Source organism: Anolis carolinensis, chromosome 5, assembly GCF_035594765.1.
Source record: "Anolis carolinensis isolate JA03-04 chromosome 5, rAnoCar3.1.pri, whole genome shotgun sequence".
Lineage (NCBI taxonomy): Eukaryota > Metazoa > Chordata > Lepidosauria > Squamata > Dactyloidae > Anolis > Anolis carolinensis.
Window position 1 is genome coordinate 50,194,690 of NC_085845.1, and position 26,377 is coordinate 50,221,066.

General features: G+C 39.9%; 1 protein-coding gene across 3 annotated transcripts in view; it reads left to right on the plus strand.

Annotated features, from left to right (window-relative positions):
- Positions 1 to 26,377, plus strand: part of fhdc1 (FH2 domain containing 1) — a 73,704-nt gene that overhangs the window by 16,998 nt on the left and 30,329 nt on the right. For all 3 annotated transcript variants that reach the window (XM_008111968.3, XM_016994087.2, XM_016994085.2), the window contains exons 2-4: positions 9,602 to 10,236; positions 23,062 to 23,123; positions 23,803 to 23,905. In XM_008111968.3, the coding sequence (XP_008110175.2) occupies positions 9,754 to 10,236; positions 23,062 to 23,123; positions 23,803 to 23,905 (648 nt within the window). In that variant the 5' untranslated portion in view covers positions 9,602 to 9,753. The remainder of the gene's footprint in view (positions 1 to 9,601; positions 10,237 to 23,061; positions 23,124 to 23,802; positions 23,906 to 26,377) is intronic.

The window sequence follows — 26,377 nt, forward strand, 5'->3', positions numbered from 1 at the left end:
TGCACTTTGTTCCATCATGGTAACTAATGCTTGGTATTCCTGCTTCTTCTTCCTGTCCTTCTTCTCTTCTTCTACCTGGTCCCTCGCCATATAAACTTGATCTGCGAGTGCCAACAATTCATTCATAGTCTTTCCTAGAAATCCTGGTTGCTTTTGAATCTTTCTCCGGATGTCAGGAGCCGCTTGACTGATAAAAGACTGTTGAATCGCCCTCCTACCGTTTTCATCCTCCAAATTATACGGGCTATACTTTCTATATGCTGCCTCCAGCCTTTCCAAAAAGGCTGTTGGTGACTCAGATTTTTCCTGTACCACTCCCTGAATTTTTACAATGTTGACGGGTCGCGGCGGGCCCCTCTTTACCGCTTCTACCAATATACGCTGGAATCCTTTCAGTCTCTGCAAATGTCCTTCTTCTGCGGTGTCCCATTGGGGATCTATTTCCACAGGAAACCTCTGTGCTCCCCACTCGGCTGCATCACCATCTTGTGGGGCACCAACCTGGGCTATGGCTACCCCATTATTCAACACTGCTCTTCTCTCCTCTGATGTGAACAACATATTCAACAATTGTCTGCAATCTTGCCAGGTGGGATTATGGGTTGCCATAATCCCTTCCAATAGCCTAGCCATAGCTTGGGGTTCTTCACTATAAGGTGGAGTATTATTTTTCCAATTCAAAATGTCACTACTACTAAAAGGCACTACCTGGTATGCTTGAACTATCTCATTCCTGTTGTTTATCACAGGCACCGTTCTCAAGGGCATCTGGAGGGCCGGTCCGGTCGGTGAATCACCAGACCACACCGGAGCTCCATGTCTCCGAGTTTGTGCCGGAGAAGCATCACTGGGCATCCGTTGTGACTTCTTCTTTTCCTTTGTTTCCTCCTGATATTTTTCTAGGCTAGGATAGTGTTTCTTGGCCGCTTCGGTTGACTCCGAAGAGTAGGGTGGGGGTCTCGTTCCTAGTGTAGGTGCACCGGGGGCTGTTCCCTGGGGTGGGGGGGGCGGTGGCAAGGGTGGCGGCAATAATTCCTGTTGTCTAGCCTGTACACTCAACTGTAAATCTGGGTAGTCCTCCTCATTGGATTGGAAAACTTCCTTCTTTTTCCCCTCCTTCTTCACCACCATACATTTGCCATTCCTGCACTGTCGAACCCAACCTGGATCTTCTCTAACTACCCGTTCCCACGTAGCAATATAGACCCACTGGTTCGGATGATTCACAGCACAATATTCTTCCACTGTTCGGATCAGTTTCAGATCCCACGTTCCTTCTACTTGCCAACCTAAACCAAAATCTGGCCATTCTCCCTGACACAAATTTCTCAGCCTATAATCTCTTAGGTCCCTTGGATTCCCTGCTACGGCTCTGCTAGCAAAAGAGCCAAAATTATCTAAGATGCATTGTAAGGGAGTGGAGCTCTTTGAATTTTTCCCTCCCATCCTGCCTAATAGAGGGGACTGTCCTGGCCTGGGCACCCGGCCACTCACGGCATGCGTCAGGAAACACAAGACAGAACCCCTTTCTACCTCCCTGGGAACTTTTTTTTGTCCCTCCCAGCGCTGGCGTTCCCTTAATATCTCATGCAAACCCCTATACTTGCCAGATTTCTGTAGACGTCGGACCAACCTTCGCCCCTGGGCTTTTTCCCCTGGATCCTTTTCCTCCTAGCCGGTTTCTGTGGAACCTCGCTGATGTTGCAGCTCTCACCGTCAGTCGGCGTTGGCATTCAGAGGCAAGCACCGCAGCCGGTCGTGTAGTATTCAGGGGCCCCTTCTCGTCTCACGGTAGTTGCCTCAGGCCCCCACCGCTGAGTTGAGGCCGTCCCGCCAACGGGATCCGTCTCCAAATCTCCTGGCCCGTCTTATAGGAAAAAATCACGTCGGGGTCACCAGAAAATGTAGCGGAACCTTCGTGCTACGGTTCTTGTTGGCGCAGTGGAGGAATTTGAAGACGGACAACTGAAGGAATTTCCCAGAAAGCAGTTTTATTTCGCTAATGGCCACTAGGGGTCCCCCTAGCACAAAGTAAGTGCTTCTCCAGGGGAACCGCCCAGTGGCATGCTGAGTGAACATTTATACACACTACAGGGTTCGGGTTATGCCCGCCCACAAGCAAATTCATTGGCTTAGAGTTGTGACGCTGCCCAATCGGTGCTGACTAGCAGGCCGGCTGCACCCTTTTTGTGCCGTGCTCACAAATCTTTCAGAGCGCCTGCGTACGCATGCTCTGTTTGTTTTTCTTTAGCTTTCATTTCTTCAGAAACACATGATTTCCCAGAAGTCACATGTTTCTGTGAGTTTATGCACCCGGGTCGCTAGCTGTCGCCATCTCTGCCCATATATGGTATTTCCTGGGGTTCCTTAACCCCCCCCCCGCCTCAGTAGGGATTTCTGGGAGTTGTAGGCCAAAAACATCTGGGGACCCCAGGTTGAGAACCACTCCTGTAGTGTGAAAGGCCTCAAGTTGAATCCTGGATTAGGTAGGGCTTTGGTGTGATCTGGCATCACTTGCTTCATGTCCTAAAAGGAGAGTTACCCAAGGCAATCCCTGTGATCATGCTAGTAATCACATACAGTTAATTCACACTTGTAAGTGTGACATATATTTGCAGTCATATCTCCTAAATGCCCAGAGCAGTGAGATGGACTTCTAAATACCTATTACACACCTGCCTTTAAGCCTTCATTGCCACAACTGTGTGGAATGTGCCCAAAATTGTGTGTATGTATCACAATGTGTCTGCTGTAAGTACAAAAAATCTGCAAAATTAAGTATGACTACTAGGTCATTATTCAGTTCAGTCATTCTCACCACAGTCACATAGCTACCCTACATGCTCATGTATAAGTCTAGAAATTTTTATCAAAAAATCAACCCCCAAACCTGGGTCGACATGCTTGGGTGAATGCAAGTACAGTACCTTAACCAGCCCCATATCTGAGTAGTGTGAAAAAAGGAGAACCTAACAGAAGCACCAATCCCATTTGCTCGCTCCAACATGGTGCCACATCTGGCCTTTTTGAATGCTTGGGTGGGGAGTAGTGACCAGAGGAGACATTGGTGCTTTTCCCTCTCCAGGGAATGGCCTTAACCTTCTCCACAGGTCAAATTAGAATCCATAATTTTGCCCCCAAAATCTGCCCATTACTTTTACATGAGGTTGACTTCTCTTTCCCTTTTTGACTTTTCCTTGCGTGTCAAGATCAAGGATTCTTTCATTTCCTGTTAGTTTCCAATATCTGATCCTTAAAACAGAATTTGCCTTGTTACTTATATATATTATTATGTGGTTGGCTGGTGATGTATGTACCCAAAACATACATCAGGAAATGCTCCCTTTAGGTTTTTTTTTGTTTTTTTTTACCACAGTGGTGCTTGATAACCCACCCACATGTTTAAACAAGCAAATCTTCATATGTTTGGATGCACATCTACACATCCTTGAGAATGCAGATACAGTAGAGTCTCACTTATCCAACATAAACGGGCCGGCAGAATGTTGGATAAGCGAATATGTTGGATAATAAGGAGGGATTAAGGAAGAGCCTATTAAACATCAAATTAGGTTATACTTTTACAAATTAAGCACTAAAACATCATGTTATACAACAAATTTGACAGAAAAAGTAGTTCAATATGCAGTAATGCTATGTAGTAATTACTGTATTTAACGAATTTAGCACCAAAATATCATGATGTATTGAAAACATTGACTACAAAACTGCGTTGGATAATCCAGAATGTTGGATAAGTGCGTGTTGGATAAGTGAGACTCTACTGTATGTGAAGAAAGGAGAGAATGAATGATAACGCTTCTCATTTTAATAATTGCACTGATCATGGAAAATCTCCCAAAACTAATGCCTTCTCTATTTTCGGATTAAGCTTTCCTGTGGATTGTTTTTAAAGCTGCAGTATTCATATATGGTAATTATGAACATCTACATCCACTTCTCTGATTAAGTCCCAAATCTTGCAGAATCTGTTAAGCTCAATTTGGGTTTCATGGAAGCATTAGTGAAATCATCATATGGGGGATAAATAGAATGAATTCACATATTTTTATCTTGTGGTTTTGAAAATTGAATCTCAGAAACGACTAAACTTTAAAATAGTTGCTGCCTATGCTGCCTTTACTTGTTGGATCTTGATAGTACAATTACACTGTTGTTGTGCTAGCTTTTAAAATGCCAATTACCTAGTAGGAGACAATCTGGACATACAGGTTTGCCTATGTAAATATTTAGTACTGCACATACATAGAGAGTTTAGGTTATGCGTCGTACTTTTTGCATCTTGTATTTATTCATGGAGATTGCAAAAAAAAACCCACTAAAAATCTTTAGTGCTCTTAGAATAAATTTCATCTCCCCTCTTACTGTTAAGTTACAATGCACAGTTTGCTCCCCGACAAACAGTCGTGGTATAGAAAAGGCATTGAGATGCTTTGTTTGAATTAACACGTATGACTTTTGGAGCATAGAAACTTGACTAAGCGATGAGTACCAAAATCTTCAGTCAGCAAAATCATTTTGGCTATACTGGATGGGAGATTTTGAAAATTGCAGTCCAAAAAAGTAACTTTCCCAAGAACAGACCAAGTTTTCTTTAAAGATTTGCAATGTATATACTGTATATGTTGGTCATTGTTTAATCATCTTTTTAAAAATTCCTGTGCTCATTTATCAAGTTTATGGTGATCTTTTTCACAGTAATTCAGTCTGCTGTAAGTGAAACACACTTTCAGAATTTTCTAATGAGCCATGTCTTCACATGATATCTATGACTGTTTCATACTTATTGGGACAGTTCTGGTTTGATTTTCTCTAGGACTCATTATTTGTTTTTTAGCAGTTCATGATCTCTATAGAGGTCTTCTCCAGCAGCACATTTCAAATGAGCTGATTTTCTACTATTCTGCTTTCACAACCATACATAAAAATTGAACAATCCTAACTTTAATATTCAGTATGTTTACATTTCAGGATCTTTCTTATGTCCTTAACCACTCCCCTTCCTAATCGTCTTCTGATTTTCTTTACTCTGTTCTCCATTCTGTAGTCTCCATTCTGATTATTTTCTGAGCCAAGGTATGGAAAATCTTGAACTACTTCAAAGTCTTTATCATCTACTTTATAAAGTGCAAGCCATCTATGATCATTATTTTTCAGTTTCTTAATGTTTAATTGTAAACCTGTATTTGCACTTTCTTCCATGACTTTTCTTCATTCATCAAAGTCAGTGGTTCTCAACCTGTGGGCCACGGCCCAGCAGTGGGCTGTGAGAACAAAAATCTGGTCCGTGAACCTCCTTCCTCTTTATTTTATTTTATTTTATTTCCTTTCCAAAGAGCTGACCATTGCATTGGATAGACCACATCAGCTCTAGATTATTAAATATGGTTTTCTATGGGTGAGCAGATGGCGACTACTGGATGGCATATGCTCTGTATCAGAAACTAGAGCTAATGTGGTCTATCCAATGCAATTTTCCGTATCAGCACCACAAATAACTAAACCAAATCTAAAGTTGACCAAACTCATTCGTAACCCCTTTGATGCTAATGTTGAAGAGTGGTCAAAGTGGGCCCTGGTTTAAAAAAAAAAAGAGATTGGGAACCACTGTTGTAAGTCATTGCTATTTTCTATTTGGATGGTGTTATCTGATTTTCTTATGTTGATGTTCCTTCTTCCAATTTTCATTCCTCTATCCTCTACATTTAGTCCTGCTTTGCAAAAGATAACAATACTGTTTGGTAAGACAGAAGGCTGTTAGGAAAAGAGCAAAACCTCATTATACAATGGACGAATTTACTGTAAAGGCAATTACTACAAATTTGGTATATGTCTAATTAAACCATGGGCTTTGCTCCATCGTTTGTGTATTCTGATCTGGCAAGAACGAATGCTACGGTTTGTTGGAAGGGTGAAAAAACAGAGCACCAGGCCTGGCATGACAAAAAAGAAGCACAGAACAAAGGTTTGTGATTTCTTTAGCTATGCTGGTTGCATGTTGCTCTTGGCCAACAAGGTTGTTCAGTGAACTGGACTAACATGTACTACTAGAAAATTGAAATTTTATGACTGTTGAGTTGACAAAGAAATGAATTGGTGGCTTTTGGTTATTAGTTTTATTTGTCTATTTTTTAAAAAATAATTGTCTTCATTTATCTTTTATAAGAAGTACTTAGCTGAAAATATATATTTGGAACAATCTTTGGCAATGCAGACAATTTATTTGAACATATTTCTTCTGTTTACTTGTAGAGAAGCATTTTCTTAAGTGTGAAAAGGTGTCAGATGATGAAACATCATTTTCTAACATTGAATTTTTTTTGAACATTTCTTAGTGTTCTTGAGATTTCTATGGCTAAGAAATGGAAAACCTGACATATGAATTGGAGGCCTCTGTTGGAAACACTTTGGAACAGTAATCTGTTATTCCAGTATATACCTATGGAAAACTGATGGTTCTCTAGAGTTTCGCATTAATTATTTGAGAACTGTATTGTGGCGTTGTGCACAGAGCATTTCCATAGAACTGTTTTAAGATAATAATAAATTGTGCAATTTCCCTAAAGATAAGAATCTGAACAAAGCATGAGTATAGATCCAGATTTAAGCTGCACTACTGCTGTTGCAATGTCTAATTTCTGTTAGTGCTACCAAACAGGAGGGAAAGGGCTTTGAGTAGGCATGGGGTGGAAAAGGCTATGACAAAAGTAAGGGATTGGAGAAATAGGCGGCTTAGACATGACAGATTTACTTGCCTTCCCATCACTATTATGGATCTTGGTAAAAGTACCATCGATAATGTATCAACAGAAATCCTATTTTAGGTATGTGTCCACTCTTCTGGAAAATGCTACTGAGAGGGTTGTAGGAACTCACTTAATGGAGTCAGTTGTGGGGATCTTAAACTTTAAGATCCAGCTTATAATGGTTGTCTAAATACAATTTTAATTGTTGTCTTAAATACAGTTTAAGTTGACTTTAGTTACTGACTTAACACTTATGTGAAAGGTAACTGTAAATGGTAAGTGCTTTGAGAAGTTTTCTTTAGAACATTCTTTTACTTAACAAGTTCCTACAACAAGCCTTTGTGGATAAGCTGATTAAAGCTGTATGTATTTGAGGATAATGTTTGGTGAAGGCAGTAGGAAAAGAGAAAGGCAGCATGACAAATAAACAAATTCCATGAGGAAGCCACAGACCTGAGTTTACAAGTTCTTCACTTTTTTTATTGTGTCAGAAGCGACTTGAGAACATACTGCAAGTCTTTTCTGGTGTGAGAGAATTGGCTGTCTACAGAGACGTTGCCCATGGGCTGCCCGGATGTGTTGCTGGGAGGCTTCTCTGATGTCCCCATAAGCTAGAGCTGACAGATGAGAGCTCAACCCGTCTTGCGGATTAGAACTGGCAACCTTCAGTTCTGGCAGTTCAGCCGGAACAAGGGTTTAACCCATTGCGCCATCATGGCCCCATAAGTTCTTAGATGAGCTGTTAACAATAAGGACTTGTAGGGATTCTCATATTCAAAGGATCACTGTAAGTCAAAGGCAACTTTACAATTAGCAACAACATTTAAGGTTACCAGTTGGAAAGAGTGGTATACCATATGTTAAGCTTGCTTTCCTGCAGTAGTTTCCTGCAGGGATACACATTGCTATGCAAACTCTCATCATTACAAGTAATCCAATCACGAGGCATAAAGTCGCAATTAAAAATAAACCCTAGCATGAATAATGTTTTCAATTTTGATATTTATTCACAGGGCCTAGACAGCCTCTTTCTCTTTACATTAGGTGAATCTCATTATGTTTTCAATTGTAGTTAAATTATCATTAGAGTATGTTTGTTCAGTTTTAAAAGGAAGCATATAAATTGATTTGGTGAGTGTATGGAGATTTTCCAAATTATGTATGGGGTTTTTTTCCTATGGAAGTTCCCATGGTAATATTGATATCAAATTACATTTTAGTCTGGCATTTTGAAAAATGGACTTCTCTATGAAAGTATCAGCTAACAAGTTTGTACATGTACTCAGCATTGCTTGATTCTTTTAAAACCTGTGTACAGGTAGTCCCCGAGTTACAGACATCCACCTTACAAGTGACTCATATTAAGAATGGAATTGAGACAACAGGGAGTGAGAGAAATCTATCCCTAGGAAGGGGAATTCACTCCTGAAAGAGTTCTCGTGGGGAAAAGGTGTCTCCACCAAAGCTGTCTCACCAGTCCTTGTTTCCATAACAAGCCAAATTTTCAAAATCCAATTATCGCAAGAACAGAAAGTGAGGTGAAATCTTCTGAACAGGGGCACATACAGAAATCCTTCCTATGCTATCCTAAACTTGCGTGTAAGTATGTGTGTGTGTGTGTGTGTGTGTGTGTGGAGTTACACATAAAATATACTTGTTCCAACTTACTTACAAATTCAATTAAAAGCAAACTATAGAACCTATCTTGTTCATAACTTGGGAAATGTGTGTATATTGGCAATACATTGCATGGCTTTCTATTTGAAACTTATTCCCCCAGAGAAAGAGAGACCAGCATTAAATGTCAGTTTTTTTTCTACGTTGCAAAATTAATCCTTACCCGTATCCCTTTGGATTTCCATGTTGTTTCATACATGAGGCTCCACCTTCCCTTGCAAGGTTCCTCATTGAATTACATTTTTATACCTCCCAGAGCAGCACTGCGTCCTTTGAGTCACTGAATGGCTGCAATAAAATCAGGGAGCAAATAGTTGGCTGTCTCCATGGATGTGAATCTTATCCGCATCTTCCTCCTTTGAATTCTAGATTTCATCTACACCAGTGATTCTCAACCTGTAGGTCTCCCAAGTGTGTTGGCCCACAACTCCCAGAAATCCCAGTCAGTTTACTAGCTGATAGGATTTCTGGGAGTTGGAGGCCAAAACATCTGGGGACCCACAGGTTGAGAACCACTGATCTACACTATAGAATTAATGCAGTTGACACTACTTTAACTGTCATGTCTCAATGATATAGAATTCTTGAATTTGTAGTTTGGTATGGTACTAGCATTCTTTGACAGAGAAAACTAAAGCTTTTTTAGAATTACAATTTCCATGTTTTCAAGGCATTGCTCTATGGCAATAAAAGCGGTGTCAAACTGCATTAACTGTGCTGTCTAAATGCACCTTACTCTATACTCAAATAAAGGATGACAGGCTGGAATTAAAGTTGTGTACGTGGGATGCTCCATGCAGTCGTGCCAGCCTCGTGACCTTGGAGGTGTCTATGGACAACGTCGGCTCTTCAGCTTAGAAATGGAGATGAGCACCAACCCCCAGAGTCAGACACGACTGGACTTAACGTCAGGGGAAACCTTTACCTTTACGTGGGCTTCTGGTTCTGTTGGTTATGAACAATGCATTAGGGAATCTGCTACAACCTGGCATCCCTAGGGTGGAGCTAATAATTGGAATGTTTTGACTGATAATTTTATTTGATAATTTTATTTGTTTGTACCCGTCTTACACATCGTTGCTTGAGACATTCCCCTTCCGTCAGCATCAAATGCATCAAGCTTTCCTAACTCATTTCTTTTCTGTTTTCCATTGTAGATTTCAGAACAATGTGTGATCTCCCCAATTGCCTTTACTGATGAGAGACTTCAAAAGAGGTGGGCAAGTTATAATTTGCTGCTGTGCCGCTTGATGTTACATGCATATCCAGGGAACTAAGTCTCTCTCTCCTTCTAGAGAGAGACAGTAAGATGCATGTTATGAATTGTGTCTCCTTGGTGAATGATAAAGAAAATGGAGCTATTTCAGTTGAAGCTGGATTAATGACTGGAGATACATCAGAACCAGAAGAGCAGCTGACTCAACCACCTCCGCCTCCACCGCCTCCACTCCCTCTGCCATGTCTATCCACAGAAGTTGGACTGTCTTCACCAGCAACGGTCCCACCACCTCCGCCCCCTCCGCCTCCATCCCTGAGCAAACCTTCATTTTCACAACTGGTCAATGGACATGGCCACTCAAGCAAGAAGAAGCGAATACGTAGCTTCTTCTGGAAAACTATCCCCGAAGAACAAGTCCGTGGTAAAAACAACATCTGGACTATTGGTGCTAAGCAGAACTACCAAATTGACACAAAGACAATTGAGGAATTCTTTGGCCAGCCGGATGGAAAGGCACCTTTGGATTCAAAAAGCAAAGCTTTACGGCGATCATTTAAAGACACCAAACAAGAGGTAAGAATGAGCATGCAGTAAAGCAACTGTTTTGCCTTTTTAAAAATTAAATAATATTCTGTTCATTAATAGTAAACCATAATCACTTACCATCCTTTGTGTCCTGTGACAGAATTGAAAACCTGGGCCTATAGTAATTTATGTTTAATTAAAGTAAAGATTTAAATCTTGTATCAACATCTTTCGTGTTGTGACTCAGAATTTGTTGCATAGGTTGAGCATCCTGTATCCGGCATTCTTAAATTGGAAATATTCAAAATCGTCCACATGGGTGGCCGAGATGGTGACATCTTTGCTTTCTGATGGTTCAGTTTCATGCACAATGTTGTGTGTTAAATTGCCTTGAGGCAATGGGAGTGGATTAGCAGGGAAGGGGTTTAAACTCCCTATGCGCCACCTATATGTGGATGACAGCCAGTTCTTCTACTACTTTCCACCTAAAGCCAAGGAAGCTGTCCTGATCCTAAACCAATGCCTGTCATCAGCAATGGACAGGATAAGGGCAAACAAATTGAAACTTAATCCAGACAAGACAGAGGTACTCCTGGTCAATTGGAAGGCAGACTAGGGAATAGGGATCCATCCTGTGCTGGATGGAGTTCCACTCCCCCTAAAGACACAGGGCCTCGTTTTGGGGGTCCTCCTGGACTCGGCATTGAATCTGGAGGCTCAGGTATCTGTGGTGGCTGGGATGACCTTTACACAATTAAAACTTGTGTGCCAACTGCGCCTGTTCCATGAGAAGCCAGATCTGGCCACGGTGGTACATGCCTTAATTACATCTTGTCTGGATTGCTATAACAAACTTCAGCTGGTCCAAAGAGTTGCAGCCAGGTTGCTCATTGGGACTGGCTACAGGAAGCAGACAACCTCTTTGTTGCAGCAGTTCCACTGGCTGCAAGTCTGTTTCTGGCCACAATTCAAAGTGCTTGTTATGACCTTTAAAGCCCTAGACAGTTCAGGCCCAGGCTATTTGGCTGACCACATTGTCTTGTATGAACCTGCCTGAACCCTGAGATCTTCAGGAGAGGCCCTTCTCTCGGTCCCACCTCCATCTCAAGCTCAATTGGTAGGAACGAAAGAGTAGGCCTTCCTTCTCGGTGGCTGCCCCTCAACTCTGGAACTCTCTGCCCAGGGAAGCCAGAGTTGCCCCCTCCATGCTCTCATTCAGGCAGCAGGCTAAAACCTTTTTATTTGGGCAGGCTTTTAAAGAAAAAGGTTTTTAAGATCAGTTCAAGAGGTGCTGTGGTTTTTAATTTAGGGAGTGCTGTGGGTGGGATTGGGGAGAATATCAGCTTTAAATTTCATTTTACTAAATCTATGGTATTTTAATTTTTTTTTACCACACAGCTACTATTGAATTGCTTTTTAATTGCTTTTTAACTTTTGTATTGCATTTTTAAAACTTGGCTAGTGTGGAGTGTCAGCCATCTTGAGTCCCCACGGGGAAAAAGGTGGGATGTAAATAAATATGATAATAATAATAATAATAATAATAATAATAATAATAATAATGCTGATGCATGGGAAAGAGAGTAATGGATTATGGCTGTTGATTGGAAAGGAGCCTGTAGCATCTATGTTTGTTGATGTGGCTTATTGTCTTTTTTCTCACTTCTGCGTTAGCGGGGTCTGAACCCCTGACCTCCATGAATGTGGGTGGCCAATTGTATTTCTCCTTACTTTATGTTGAGGAAGTTTGAAATGCTAATGGAATCAAATTTGTTTATATTTATTCTTTTAATCAGGAACTTTCCTTATATCAGTACAGGTGTAGCAGTTGACATTTGTCCTGGCTTCTTGTTACATCGGTTTATGCATATATTGGGTAATTCAGGAGGTTCTACATGGTACCAGTCTGCTTAGTTAATATACATTATGTGCATGTAGAGAGACAAGGATGTTGATGTAATAGGCATGTGAATAAAATGTCTTGGAGAAAAATATATTGGGTATAAATGATGTATGAATTCTTCATAGTGCATATCACTGCTTCTTAAACTGTGGGCTGTGACCCTAAATAGGGTTCACTTCACTCGATGTTGGGGTCCAGAAAATTGGCAGCAGTAAAAGGTTTTTGTACACCACCTAGATATTTACACAATCTGTTAGCAACAATGTGCAGTGTTTACAGTTGACTTTGCAGAAAATGCTCCAGCTGTGCTTCATAAATTGGAAAGTTAGCCTGTCCAGCAAGCCTTGCTAATGCTGATTTATTATCAGCAACAAATGTTTGATTTTTATACCTTATATATCTGAGGTCTCATAAAAATTTCTCATGCAGAAAGCGGTCTCTGAAAAACATATTGGGCAGAACAGGGTTGTGAGTGGAAAAAGTTTAAGAAAACCTGGTGTAGATACAGTGACTCTTCTCCAAAGGTCTGCTACCAAAAAGGAAAGCAAATATTTGCTAGAAAGGCGGCTTTCCTTTTCAGTAAGGGTTACCAAACCCCAACCCCATAATGTCTTTATGCCTGCAGGTTTCGTTTTGCTCGTAAGTTTCATTTTGTGCCCGGAAAAGATGTTTGCTTGATGTATTCTAAACTTCATTAATGCTAAGTGCTAAGTGCTCATACTAGTGAATTATCCTCTGAGCAATTTAGATTCACCTGAGTAAATAAGCTACGAAAGCAGTGACTCCTTTGAAAACTTTAAAATCATTACACTTTTATCTATATTAGCAAATATATCTAAATTAGCACAATAGAGAAGATTATAAATGTATAAGACTAAATCCATTAAAGCAACACTACATTTTAGTGGGAATTTCCTTATATAAATATTTATCAAATGCATGGCATAAAAAGCTCTGACACCTTATACATTACTATAAACAAATATATTGTTTATATATCTTGATGGAAGTGTTTTACCATTTTCTATAAGGCAATACTTAGAGAACTGCACCATTTTGAGGTTATAACTGTTTGTATTTTCAGTGCAGTAGAACTGTTTTAAAGTAGACTCAGACTTTGATGGCACTGTCAATGCCAGGTTTTCTTCGGATTAGTGTCTGGGTGTATTAAGAGGAGTTTTTGGAGAGGTGCAAGCATAATTAGAACAAAGTGGTATGGAGTTCAGGATGCTGAAAAGACTAGTATATTAAACTAAACAAAAAGAAAAAACTGGTAACACTAGAAGTAAATTTGGAAAGAAAAATGCTGGGAAACATCTATCTTTTTGAATACTGAATGTTACAAAGGTGGTAAAGGCGTTGGTATGACTAAATGCGTACACATTTGCAACAGAATTGAAAGGGAGGGAACTGGGTGTATAAGTACACTTGTGAATCATAGCTCTCTGTATATTTGAAATGTTCCTTCATGTTCTTGATCATCTCATCTTCAGAGGCTGGAGTCTAGGGGCTTCCTTGGACTTTTCCCTTCAAATCACTGTATTCCAAAGTAGGTCTGGAGTTGCGAAGTACTGTATAAGGACCTCATCCGATGGGTCCCCCCCGCCCCCCCCCCCCCAATTCTAGGACGCTGTGGAGATGCAGCCAGGATGGAGACCATGACATGACATGGGCTACTTCCAGTGGGGCTCCAACCCGGCTTTGTCCTTGCTGTGTCTCTCCGCAGTGTGTTGAGAGGCTGCCCTGAGAACACGGGTGACTACCCATATTCTCATAAGCTTAGCTGGGGACAGCGCAGGACAAAACAGACAGCAGACGGAAAACACTGTGGGATAGTAAGGGGCCGATGCAGGGTGTTACCCAATTATTTCCCATGCTGCCCCGCAGATTTGCCCCCCTGCCCCATGGATTGCCCCGCTATTCCCCAGCTTATGGACCTCTGTTTGATGAGATCCTAAATAAGAAAGTAATCTGAGGCCTTAAAACACCTTTACTGTAGTAGAAAACATACTAAACTACATAAAATGTAATCTAGATGCAATTGGCATTAAAATAAATTAATGCAGTTTATGTGAATTTATCTTATTACATGCAATCTTTCCAGGTCAATTTGCAGTAATGAGGTGCATCTATGGCACAGTATGTAAAGCTAACTCATCACATATTGCAGATATCTGAAAAAGTTAACTGTACAGTAGCCAGTGGAAATAGGCTTCTGCCGGGCAAACTGATAAGGGCTGCTATCATATTGAATATAGATGCAACTTTTCATTACTGATGTCAAGCCTGAAGAAAGCTGGAATTGGCTATACACTCTGACTAGGTCTTATCTTGAACCTCCTATACCTCCCCAGCACAGATAAAATGAACATTTCCAATTCCACATTGAGTATATTTGTATAATGGACCAAACTGTGAATGTCCACTTGCAGTTGCAAATGGAAATGTCACTGTGCTTTCACTGAGGTAGAGGACTCTTGGCATTTGATTTCTTAATTTGTATTTGAATAATGTAAAACACAAAAACCAGCTCCTATTTGATTATGTGCGCAAGGAACCACTGTGTCTTCTCAACAGACTATACCTGTCCAGATGGCAAACTGCAATACTGTATCTTCATACTAAATGTTAGCTGCTTGCCCTATACCAAATAAAAACTGCCATGTATATCAAGGTAGGCAAAATAGGCTGTTCATATATTGCTAGATTCCTACTCCCAGTATTCCTCTCCATTGGCTATGTTGACTAGTACGAGTAAGTGTTGCAGCTCAAATGCATTTCTAGGGTGGCACATTTCCAGCTATCCTTCAGTGCCATGGAAAATTGGCTGTCTCCCATTTCCTTCAGTATCTTTCTTCCTCTCCTTGCCTTTTCATACCTATTTGCCAAGGAGTTTTATGTTGAAGCTGGCAGATGATATTTGTCCTTGTAGCAGTCAGGATTAAACAGTTATGGCAGAATGTTTGTTTGAAGTACTGCCAGTTGCTTTGCGGAAGGAGTACAAAAAGGTCACCATGTCGTACCATGTTTATCAGTCTAAAAACTGGTTGACTCAGATCAGACTTGTAGCGGCCTGAATAGTGAACAACTAGAACAACAACTGACAAAGACTAGGGGTCAGAAATCCTGGCTGGCCCTGGCAGCTAGCCATTATTTCATAGTTGCCATGGACCCTTTGCTTCCTGAGTCATTTGGCACAGAGACTACTTGGGAAGGATGGGTTCTTGAATCTCCGGAGGGCAGGGAAAATAAATCCTGTGGCTTTGAAAGCCAGCGGAAGGTCAGGAGGTCAGTCCTTGACTGAGCTTCATTTTTTAAATGGGGCAGGTGACCACCAGACTGGAAAACGTTAAGCATAGATAATCTAGTCTGCTCTGGCAGTCACCGTTTTCAGGTACTAGGACTCCTCGTGGATACAAAAATCTCTGGATGTGCAAGTCCTATTATATACAGTGGCATAGTCTAATGGTGTTTCTTATGTAAAATGGCAAAATCTAGGCTTGATCTTTAAAGTTATGTCTTGGGAGGGGGCATATTTTCAGGCTGTAAATGGTTGTATCCATGAATATGGAAAGCTGACTGTTTCTATACTGATCTCTTTCATGGTTGCTGTATTGTCGCTGGCAGTGGTACCGGTGTTGTTCAAAAAGACATGCTGGCTTCAGCATGTGAAACAGATGTGTGTGAGTGGAACAGTCAGACTGGAAAGCAAGAAGCAAACTGTTATTGATCATCATCTCTTTCTGAGAAAAAATAAAGACATGGAAAAACATGTACTCTCAACCTTGTTGACTAATGTCTTAATCACCTGTAAATACAGTCAAAAGGTCTTGAGATTCTGCCCATCCTGTTGCCTCTGCATAAATCTGGATCTAGCCCAGTGCAAACGTGAAAAGGGATCATGGAGTTATAATCTGAGATTTTTTTTTCTCTTGGAGGACTATCATTATATCATAGGTGATTGCTCATGGCTGAGTATGATTGTCTTTCAAAGATAGAGTCTTTTGCTGGTTTATTTGTTTTATGTGTGGGGATCAGTGCACAGTGACCAACACACAATCTTCACATAAAGAGGTTCTAATCTAATAGCATAGATTTCACAACGATTGGTCTCCTCTTATCTCTTGCAGCTTTCTTCTGCTTGCATAGCAGTTGTAAGATGTACCATGTTATCACCCATCTGTTCTGCCATTGAGGGCTCCCTTGGAGCGTCCTATGTAATAGAGATGACACTATGTTGGAGAATTATATGTGTAAATCATATATGCTTATTGTAATAAAGATATTGTAATCCAGTTATGTCAGATGGATGTGTGTGAAGGAAACAAACCCTTATTCATAGATTGCTTTCCTTTAAAACCCTCATTTACTCATATTTTCAGTTACATCTGGATTTTTCCCCATTTAAACTTTGTGATGTAGAGATCTCCGCCCCTTCCTCCAAGACTAGTATATACAGTGTTCCCTCACTTATCATGGGGGTTGCGTTCCAGGACAACCCGCAAAAAGTGAAAATCCTCAAAGTAGGGACACTATATTTGTGTTGTTTACAATCTCACTCTGTGAGGTGAAAACGAATCTGCTTCAGCCTCCTTTTCTCTCCCTCAGCTTCTTCCTTCCTTCCTTCCTTCCTTCCTTCCTCAGGCTTCTCCTTAGGAAGGAAGGAGAAAGAGAGGGGAAGGAAAAATTGTAATTTTTATGGTTTATTATATTCTTTTAGTGTTTATTGAAAAACCACAAAACAGTGAATCCGCGAAAAGCGAACCGTGAAGTAGTGAGGAAACACTGTATTTTTAAATCCCCAGAAGACAATTCTATCAGAATAATAGGGCAAAAATCAAACAGTTCAGGTAACGCTTGAGGGTAATGGTAAAAAAAAAAAAACCCAAGATATCTATAAGTTATAGTGGTTTGTACTATTATGTAATGAAAAACAAACAGCACAAACCACTATAACTTATAAGGCATCTTACATCCTAGTTCTGGGGGAAAGACAGGATATTCATCGACTAAAATTATGAGCCTTCAAGCTTCTCATGTCATGAGAAACATAACAGATAGATGAAGATTGCATCTGTTGTACTTTCTGTGCATCCACCTTTCTGTGGTGGTGGGATTGTATGTTTCTGTAGAAAGTAATGAACACAGATGATTTACATAATAATAAGACAATGCAGACATTGAAATGTTTTAAGATTTTCTATACCTTGTCTCAGTCTATATATAGTCAAAACAGAGACTGCAGTAGAAAAACAGAGGACATCAAGAACTGGGGAAGGGCAGCTATAAATGAGCTACACAAGACTCTGAAGTGTAAAAATATATAATCGAACATCAAAGCTAAGATGGTTCATGCCATCATATTTCCAATTTCTATGTATTGTTGTGGAAGTAGGATAGTGAAAAAAGCTGATACTAAGAAAATATCAAGTGAAATATGAAGATGGAAAAGAGTTCAACAGATACCATGGTCTGCTAAAAAGACAAATAAATGGGTCCTAGAGCAAATAAAACCTGAATTGTCCCTAGAAGCCAAGATAACTAAACCGAAACTGTCACAATTTAGACATATAATGAGAAGGCATGACTCTCTAGAAAAGACAATAACTCTTAGTAAGATAGAAGGGAGTAGAAAAAAGAAAGACGGCTTTCTAGATTCCACCATGGGAGCCACAGTTTGTAATATCTGAGCATGGCTGATGATGATAAGGTGACTTGAGTGTCTCTCATTCATAGAGTTATCATAAATTGAAGTTGACCTGATGGCATTTTGACAACATATTCCTGCAAAACTGAGTTAGAATGCAGAGAAAAGGACCCATGAATTAGTTTGGGTGTTAAAACAACCCCATATTTATAATAGAAATAATGTATCAATCATGTTTATTTTATGTCATAATCATTTGACCATGGTAATCCATATGATTGCTTAGAGTTAGACTTTAGATTAGATGGTAGAAGGCTTCAGGGCCAGAGAATAACAACACACTACAATACCTGTAAAAATACGTATCCAAGCCTCAGAATGAGATGATATTCGATAGCAATGCTAAACAGAATTTAGGAGTGAAAAATGCAACATTTGCCTGTTAAAGCATGGATTTTAATTACAGTGTGTGGAACAACACTTAGACAGGTTTAAATGTTTGGTTGTTCTTTTGTTTTAGTTTTTCCAGGCTTCTAATAGGTGGGTGCTTCTTGGTTTCTGAGTACTTGTCTTTCTCAGTTGTCCAACTTAAATACCCATGACAAATGTTTTAGGGTATGTGTTGAGAGATGGACATTTAAGGAAATGTTGTGCACGGATCAACAAGTGAAATAATTCAAATGTAGTTGGTAGAGCAATCGTTGAAAATGTCGAGGCTACATAGCAAATACCTTACATTTCTTTCCCTTTTCCCACATAATTTGTTGTATCTCTTTCAGGATCTTACTGCTCAGTGCAAAGCAAGAGGTTTCTCAAAGGGTTAGATTTACTAAGAAGAGAATCTGCTCTAAACAACTTTTCACCCGAGTATCTACGACTGCACTTTTAAAATCAGGATAATGTCAGATCTCATCCTGACTTTAAAACTGGAAGATTCCACATCCATTTAATACAGGGATCTGGTGTCTTAACATTTCATGAGAAAGATCGAAGTAGTGAAAGGGTTCTCTTACGTACACCACAATTTCAAGCAATTCCTAATTTGTGTTTACCAAATGATCAGTGAAATTGTATGCTGAAGAGCCAATGGGCATGCTTTCAAGAAAACATCTGAATGGATTAAATACAGCCTTGTAATGACAGTTGAAAATATGTTAGGTACATACTCTTTAAATATGTGTTGCTTACATTGGTGGTGTTGGGAAGCAGTTGCTGTTCTTTACAGAGTCTGTAGATGTTTGCAAGGGGAAAAGTATTGGTCTGTGAATAAAACCGCACATACTGAGAATAAGACACAATTAATGTTAGCATTTTTCAAATATAGTTTGACACATCATATCTTGACAAAATGTAAAATCAATTTAGTAGACTACCATGTTTTCCCGAAAATAAGACATACCCATAAAATAAGCCATAGTAGGATTTCTAAGCATCTGCACAATATAAGCCATATTCCAAAAATAAGACATAGTGATAGGCGTGGCAATGCAACGTCCCAGCGTGAAGCCGTAAAGAAGACAGGGAACCCTTCTCATCTGCCCCATCGTGACAGCTGCTATCTTAGAGGTGACCAGAGAGGTGCAGGCAGCCCCATCAACAAGGTCGGCTCCCCCGTCAAGTCTCAATCCTTCCTTGCGTGCTGCAAGATGAGGCATAGAGGGAGACATAGAAAATGAAAGTCTCCTCAGTGAGGAGCAGGACGCTCTGCTTTAGGTATGGTGCATCCTCAGGGAGAAGAAGTAAAGCTGTGGCTGCCGTTTTACTCATTGTGGGGGTATCTCCCCCAGCACCAACCAAAATGTAGATTGTTGTACCATACTTAATAAAAATAAGACATCCCTGAAAATAAGCCATAGTGTGTCTTCTTGAGGAAAAATAAATATAAGACAGTGTCTTATTTTCGGGGAAATACGGCACTTTGGGCTTTTGGGTTTTTAAAAAAAAATCAATCACATGCTTAATGAGTTCTATATTTTTTTTCACACCTTACCTTGTTTGGAAATTCCTTCTTTTCTCATCATAATCCTTTCTAAAAAAAAAGTTTTTGGTGGGTTCTGAAGTCAGTCTTATAATCAGCATTGTAGTAATGGAATCACTGGTTTGTAAATGTATTACAAAACTGGTTAGGCAAATGTATTTTAATTTAGATTTTATTCTCTACTTAATTCTAAAAACACCAGGCAAGTTATGGTCTAAACTCTAGTATATTTAGTTTAATCTTATTCCGTATAGTTTGTTAGGCTGCCAGAGATTTAACTAGGAACTACTTGGTTAATCGTGGTATTTGCATGATTAAACAATTTCCCAGGCAGAGATGTTAGCTTTGAGCACCTGCATTTGCTACTGTTCCTCGGCTTGTAGTTGGTGGGTATCATGAACCAGTTCTCTGTTGCTGCTAATAAATAACATAATGGTTGAGTGTCAATGAAAATAAAGTTACTGCTGTAAAATTTTAACTTAACATAAAATGATACTGTTCTAGAGAACTGCTTTGAATTTCTAGTATGGAATATAGTAAAATCACCACTGCAATATTTAGTTACAGCAGTTAATTCCAGGGGGTTGTTAAAAAGCAGTGAGCCTATATTCAAAAATTGAGAGATACTACCTTTACATTAAATCTAGGATTAGATATTCATAGCAGAAGCCTCTAGATATAAAATCACTACAGCAACCTTGCAAAATAAAGCTTCACAGATCTCCCTTTATGTCCTCCTTGTTTAGAATTTTACAGTGAGGATTCATCTATTTCTTATTCAGGTTTCTAACCTGCCCATTCCCAAAAGACTTAATTCATTCATGTGGGTAAGCAGGTAAATAAACATGAGTCTAGCAATCCTTTAAAAGAGGATGTTTGTTAGGATAGCCTTCAGCCTGTATGACTGTGTTTCTGCAATTTCAGCCTTGCTTCTCATCATTGATTGGTGAATACAAGGGACTATAGTGCACATGCACTAAAGTGAAAGAAACGGTCTGAATTTCAAAAGGATAACGTAATATATCTATATAGAGGTTGAATCTCCCTTTTCCGGAAATCTGAAATACTCCAAAGACTAAAATTTTTTGTCACCAGCTGCCAACTCCTGCCTTTGGAGAAAGGAGGCAAGTCACAAGTCCAATTTTGCTCAAGGAGTCCTTGAAGGGAAAGAGAAGTTAGAGGGGTCTCCAATTATATAAGACCTCTGTAAAAAGCAGATACTTATGTGTTCACCATTCTCTCAGTCAATAAGCATTAGGGCAGAAGCCACAGAAATGAGCCATGAGGGTGAGTGCATTGGTCACTGCCTATATACAGGCCAAGGGAATGAAGAGGACTCATGGGGAGCGGGAGAGAGGACGCTAGTATTTACAAGTACTGTGCTAAGAGGAAGGGAAGTATGCTGGCAACTGAGAAAGGTCTTTTTATAGTGGTCTTATGCAGGCTGATCCTCCTCGCACTTCATTCGCTATAAAAAGTAAAGGTAAAGGTTTTCCCCTGTTTCAAACTGCTAGGTTGGCAGAAGCTGGGGTTAACAGCAGGAGCTCACCCCACTCCCTGGATTCGAACTGCCGACCTTTCGGTCAGTTTAACCCCCTGCGCACTGGGGGCTCCCTGGTGACAATACAGATATTTCAAAATCCGAATACTACATGTCTTCTAAGACACCATCAATTGTAAGATGCACATTAATTTTAGGAAAATTACAACAGAAAAATTATATGTATTAAAAAGCATCCATGATTCTAGGAGGTGTTTTTAGAGATGTTTATATGGGGGGAAAGTGTGTCTTAAGTCAAAGAAATCCAAAATTTGAAAGACCTTCTGGTACCAAGCATTTCAGATAAGGGAAACTCAACCTTTTTTAAACTGTACATTGCACTATTTTCCCCTCACAAAAAGACTGCTTGCCCCCCTTCTATCCTGACACAGGCCAGTTTGAGGCATGGGGGCCAAGGCATACCATGCAACAGTGCTCAAACTTCCATTGAGCTTTCTGGCATTTTCCTTGACTGAACTCCTAGTATATCCATCTGCAGGACTCCTTTATACTCAGCCGAGCGAAAAGGCTCGGGGCTTTATGCTTTCCCTTTATATAGGACACCACCACTACCAAGCAGAGCTTATAATTTAACAGGTACCACCTAATCCTACTGCTCTGTGATACCCTCTTTCTAAATGTGGTATCATTTTCCATTGCTGCTGTATCCCCCACAAAAGCCTATGCCTTAAAAACAATACTTAATTCGTTAGAGAGATGCCAACCCCTTTCCAGATAGGCTACCAGCTCCACTCCTATAAAAACCATGTAGCCACCAGTCAGTTAGTGAAAATATGCCCTATGGGATCCCCTTTCTTCACTTTTCTTCTCTTCTTTTTAGTCCTAAGCATGGATCCTTTATCATCATTCATTTTTAGCAGGGTGAATATGTCCACATGATACGAGTGGGGACCACTGCCTTTAAATTGCTCAGGGAGCAACCTGAATGAAAACCCCGTGATCCATGCAGACTGCCCCCTGAAGCCAATCTGCTCAAACCTTGCAATTTGAATTGATTGGCGGTTGCTTTTGTGCCTCCCAGCTGACACCAGCATTGCCCGCTGGGAAGGGGAAACATGCATTCTACTTCATGTTGGACCCTACCTTTAGACCTTGTTTTGCCTTTCTTACAACTGCCCTCAGTGAGTCATCAGGGCAAATAACTCAAAACATCTGAAAAAAGAATAAGGTCTTTACCTGTCATTAGATTGCAATATAGCAGATTAACAAATTCCACAGTGTTTCTTTTCTCAGTAGGCACTCATCTCATTTTGGTAGAGGGATTTATAGAGGATGACCTCTGTGGTGTAGACTGATGGGAGGAGATGAAAATGATTGTTTCAAATATGTTGGCCTATGGCTTTTAGGGTTTGTTTGTTTTTTGGTTTGTTTTTTTGCATGGGTTCAAAAATGGTCTAATTGCCAGTGCAGATGAAATAACGTTGGCATAATATAATGATATCTGTCAGTTCCTGTTATCAACCCACTACCCTGTTTTGGACCTGCTGAAGTTTCCAGGCTGTCTGCAAAAGCAATCCTACACAGAACCCATGATAATAATCCAAATGAAGGCTGGTGTTGCAGTAGATAACTATTGTTATATTCTGTCCATATTTTTTTTGTTTACAGATTCTGAAATCTAATTGTAAACTTATCATAGTGTGTGAATGTCTGTCGCTTATTTAGGATAACTCATGTAGCTGTTTCTATTTGTACAAACAACATTATTTGAGATAGCAAATGTGAACAAAGTAATCTGATAACACATTGACAATCCTTTAACTATGTTTTGCTGTCATTTTCAGATTAATATTTTGGATGCCAAAAGAAGTATGAACATTGGAATATTCCTCAAGCAGTTTAAAAAGTAAGATACCTGGTTGTTAACTGAAATTGTAATTTTTTTATCGTGTCAGAAGCAAATTGAGAACATACTGCAAGTCATTTCTGGTGTGAGAGAATCGGCTGTCTACAAAGGCTTTGCCCAGGGGATGCCCAAATGTGTTACCATCCTGCTGGGAGGCTTCTCTCATGTCCATATTGTAAAGTAAGATGAATATATCCACCAAGAAAGGAGAAATAGTCATGATTTATATAACTGCAAGCCTAATAAAGACTGAAAATAGAGTAGAATTTCTGGGTTCCTTGCATATATGGTAATCTTGCAATTCTCAACATTGTATCTGCAGTATCATGCATCTGGATCAGTATAAATCATTTGTCTTAATTTGAATGGAATCTACATTGAGAGCATCCAGAAAGACCACGTTGACAGTTAATATTGCCTTAGAGAACAGCCCAACCTATAAATGCCTGCCTGAGAATGGGAGTATGCAGGACTGGGTTGATTTTATTATGTGCCTACCTGAGACCTTTAGATACTCAATGGGATGTAATTATTTTAAAAATTAAATAGAATAAATCTATCATGATATATGACACATAATGACTTGCATGCCTTTTGGAAGTAAAAGGATGGTAATGTTATAGTCTATAGAAATAAAAGTTCCCTAAATTAAATGTATTTTTTTTCCCTCCTTGCCAAGATCTTTTGAATCCATAATTGGCGACCTCCACTCAGGAAGATGTGATATGTACAGCTGTGAAGTCCTTCGTGAACTTCTCAAATTACTGCCAGAAACAGAAGAGGTAAGAAGAAAGGGAGTCATGCGGCAACCATCTTATAACCTGGGGGTCGGGACTACTGGGGAGGGGCATGAGGGGGGGGGGGGACAGAGGGGTTGCTGAGGACCAACAGAAAACACATATTTCTGATGGTGTTAGGAACCCCTTTGACAGAGAAGGCTGAACATCCCTTCGCCTGTCCTTCTCTTCCTTTGTCCAATTCTATTACTGGTGGGGTTCAAGGGGCTCTTTGATTGTAGGTGAACTATAAATTCTAGCAACTATAACTCCCAAATGTCAAGATCCATTTTCCCCAAACTCCATCGGTGTTCACATTTTGGCATATTGACTATTCGTGCCAAGTTTGGTCCAGATCCATCATTGTTTGAGTCCACATTGCTCTCTGGGTGTACATGAACTACAACTATTAAGGGGTCGTGGCATTAGGAAGGTTGAGAACCACTGCTTTAAGGGAACCATATGGCAGGAACTCTTAAAACGTACTGCTTTTATTATACAGTTTCAGGGAACTCCCATTCTCATGGCTTCTGCTGCACAAAATGTGTAGCACTCTATACTTGCTTCACATTCTTTCACATTCCATGCCTCCTTCAGACCCATTATCTTCTCCTTTCCTTAAGAAAATTTTTTGTCTCCCTCCCTGTATGCTTCTCCTTATAACTCAAATTAAGCATGAGAATTATGGCTGATTATTTCCTCATAAAAACATTCAAATATATACATAACCCATCAGAGATGTTTAGTTTCCTTGTTTCCAAATAGCTACCATGGCAACATCTTAAACTCCACCCATTCTTTCTCTTTAAACTGGTATTTAAAAGATTTCATCTCTTTATCTGGTCTGTATCTATCTAATGAAAGACCTGCCATTCATGATTGCCTCCTCCCATCTCTAGAACTTCACGCAGCCATCTCTCTTCCACTCTCCAAAAGCGCTCTCTCTCCCCCCCCCCCCCCTCAAATATATTTGCCAACCATTAAATATTTCAGGAGCATCTGATATAATTTTCCTATCTTGAAGGGGAAATCCTGACGCAACATTGCTGAAAAGCAACCTATAATGGTCCAGCCACATATAAGGATTTCATTCATGTTTCTTTGGAAGAGAAGATCCTTTGCTATGTTGATATGAAGAACCAACATACTCCTTATGAGTTTCAAGCTTATGCTGTTACACTGAAGACCTTCCATTGTTCTTTGTTTATTTCCTTAATAAATCTTTCTTAATTTGTTAGTACGCTGAGATTCTTCTCTCACATTTTTAACTACCAAAAAAATTTAGCCCTATCCATGAGTACTGTTCTTTAACTCTGATCAAAAAAGGAACTATTCCCTTCTCTAAATAGTGTGGCAAAAAGCAAAAGTTTAGTCCATCCCAGGAAAACCCAAAACAGTGTTTTGACCTACAATTCCCAGAAATTCAACCCAGTTTACCAGCTGTTAGCATTTCTGGGAGTTGAAGGCCAACACATCTGGGGACCCACAGGTTGGGAACCACTGATATTCTTTACTTTTATCACCATGGTACTACTTCTGGCCTTTTTGAATACTTGGGTGGGGAAAGGGCAGCAGAAGCCAGGGATGACCAGTGCTGGTGGTTTCCCTGCTCTAAGGAATGATCCTCAACTTAACCATGAGTCATATAAAAATCCATTATTTTGGCCTCCAACCCTACTATCAACTTATACAGAAGGTTGACAAGTATACATAGTATGTCATCCTTATGCCTGCTACTGGTCTTCATTTTGGCTCATCATGCTCCCTTAGCTTTTTTCAAACCTTCTTTTCCCCCCTCTGCTCTTCTTGCTCTGTTTACCTACAGACCATTGGCTACTGCTTTGCTCCTGATGGGTGTAGTCTTTTTCTTGGCCTTCATCACTGTTTGCCACACAGACCACAAACCTACTAAGCAGGACTGAATACTTAATCAAAAGGTGTTTTCAGAAGATGTTCAAAAACATAACAGGAGAGAATTAACTAGGCATCCTAATGTATATTGATAGCTCTAGTACAAATATTTACAAAAAGACTGTCTAAATACCACTTGTCAATTTTAGCATTGCTGCAAGGCTATGTTAATGTCACATTGTATGACATCAGAAAAGCAGGTCCCGAGCTGAGCACTTTATTTTGACACAAGGCTACATACTGGACAGTAGCAGAAGTCTTAAGAATACAGTACTATTTGCAGAACCTATACATAATTTGTCACTGCTCATCTTACAGATCAGTGGTTCGCAATCTTCCTGATGCTGTGGCCCCTTAATACAGTTCCTCATGTTGTGGTGACCCCCAACCATAGCATTATTTTTATTGCTACTTCATAACTGTAATTTTGCTACTGTTATGATTCGTAATGTAAATATCTGATATGCAGGATGTATTCACATTCACCGGACCAAATTTGGCACAAATACCCCATACGCCCAAATTTGAATACTCTTGGGGTTGGGGGCGATATTGATTTTGTCATTT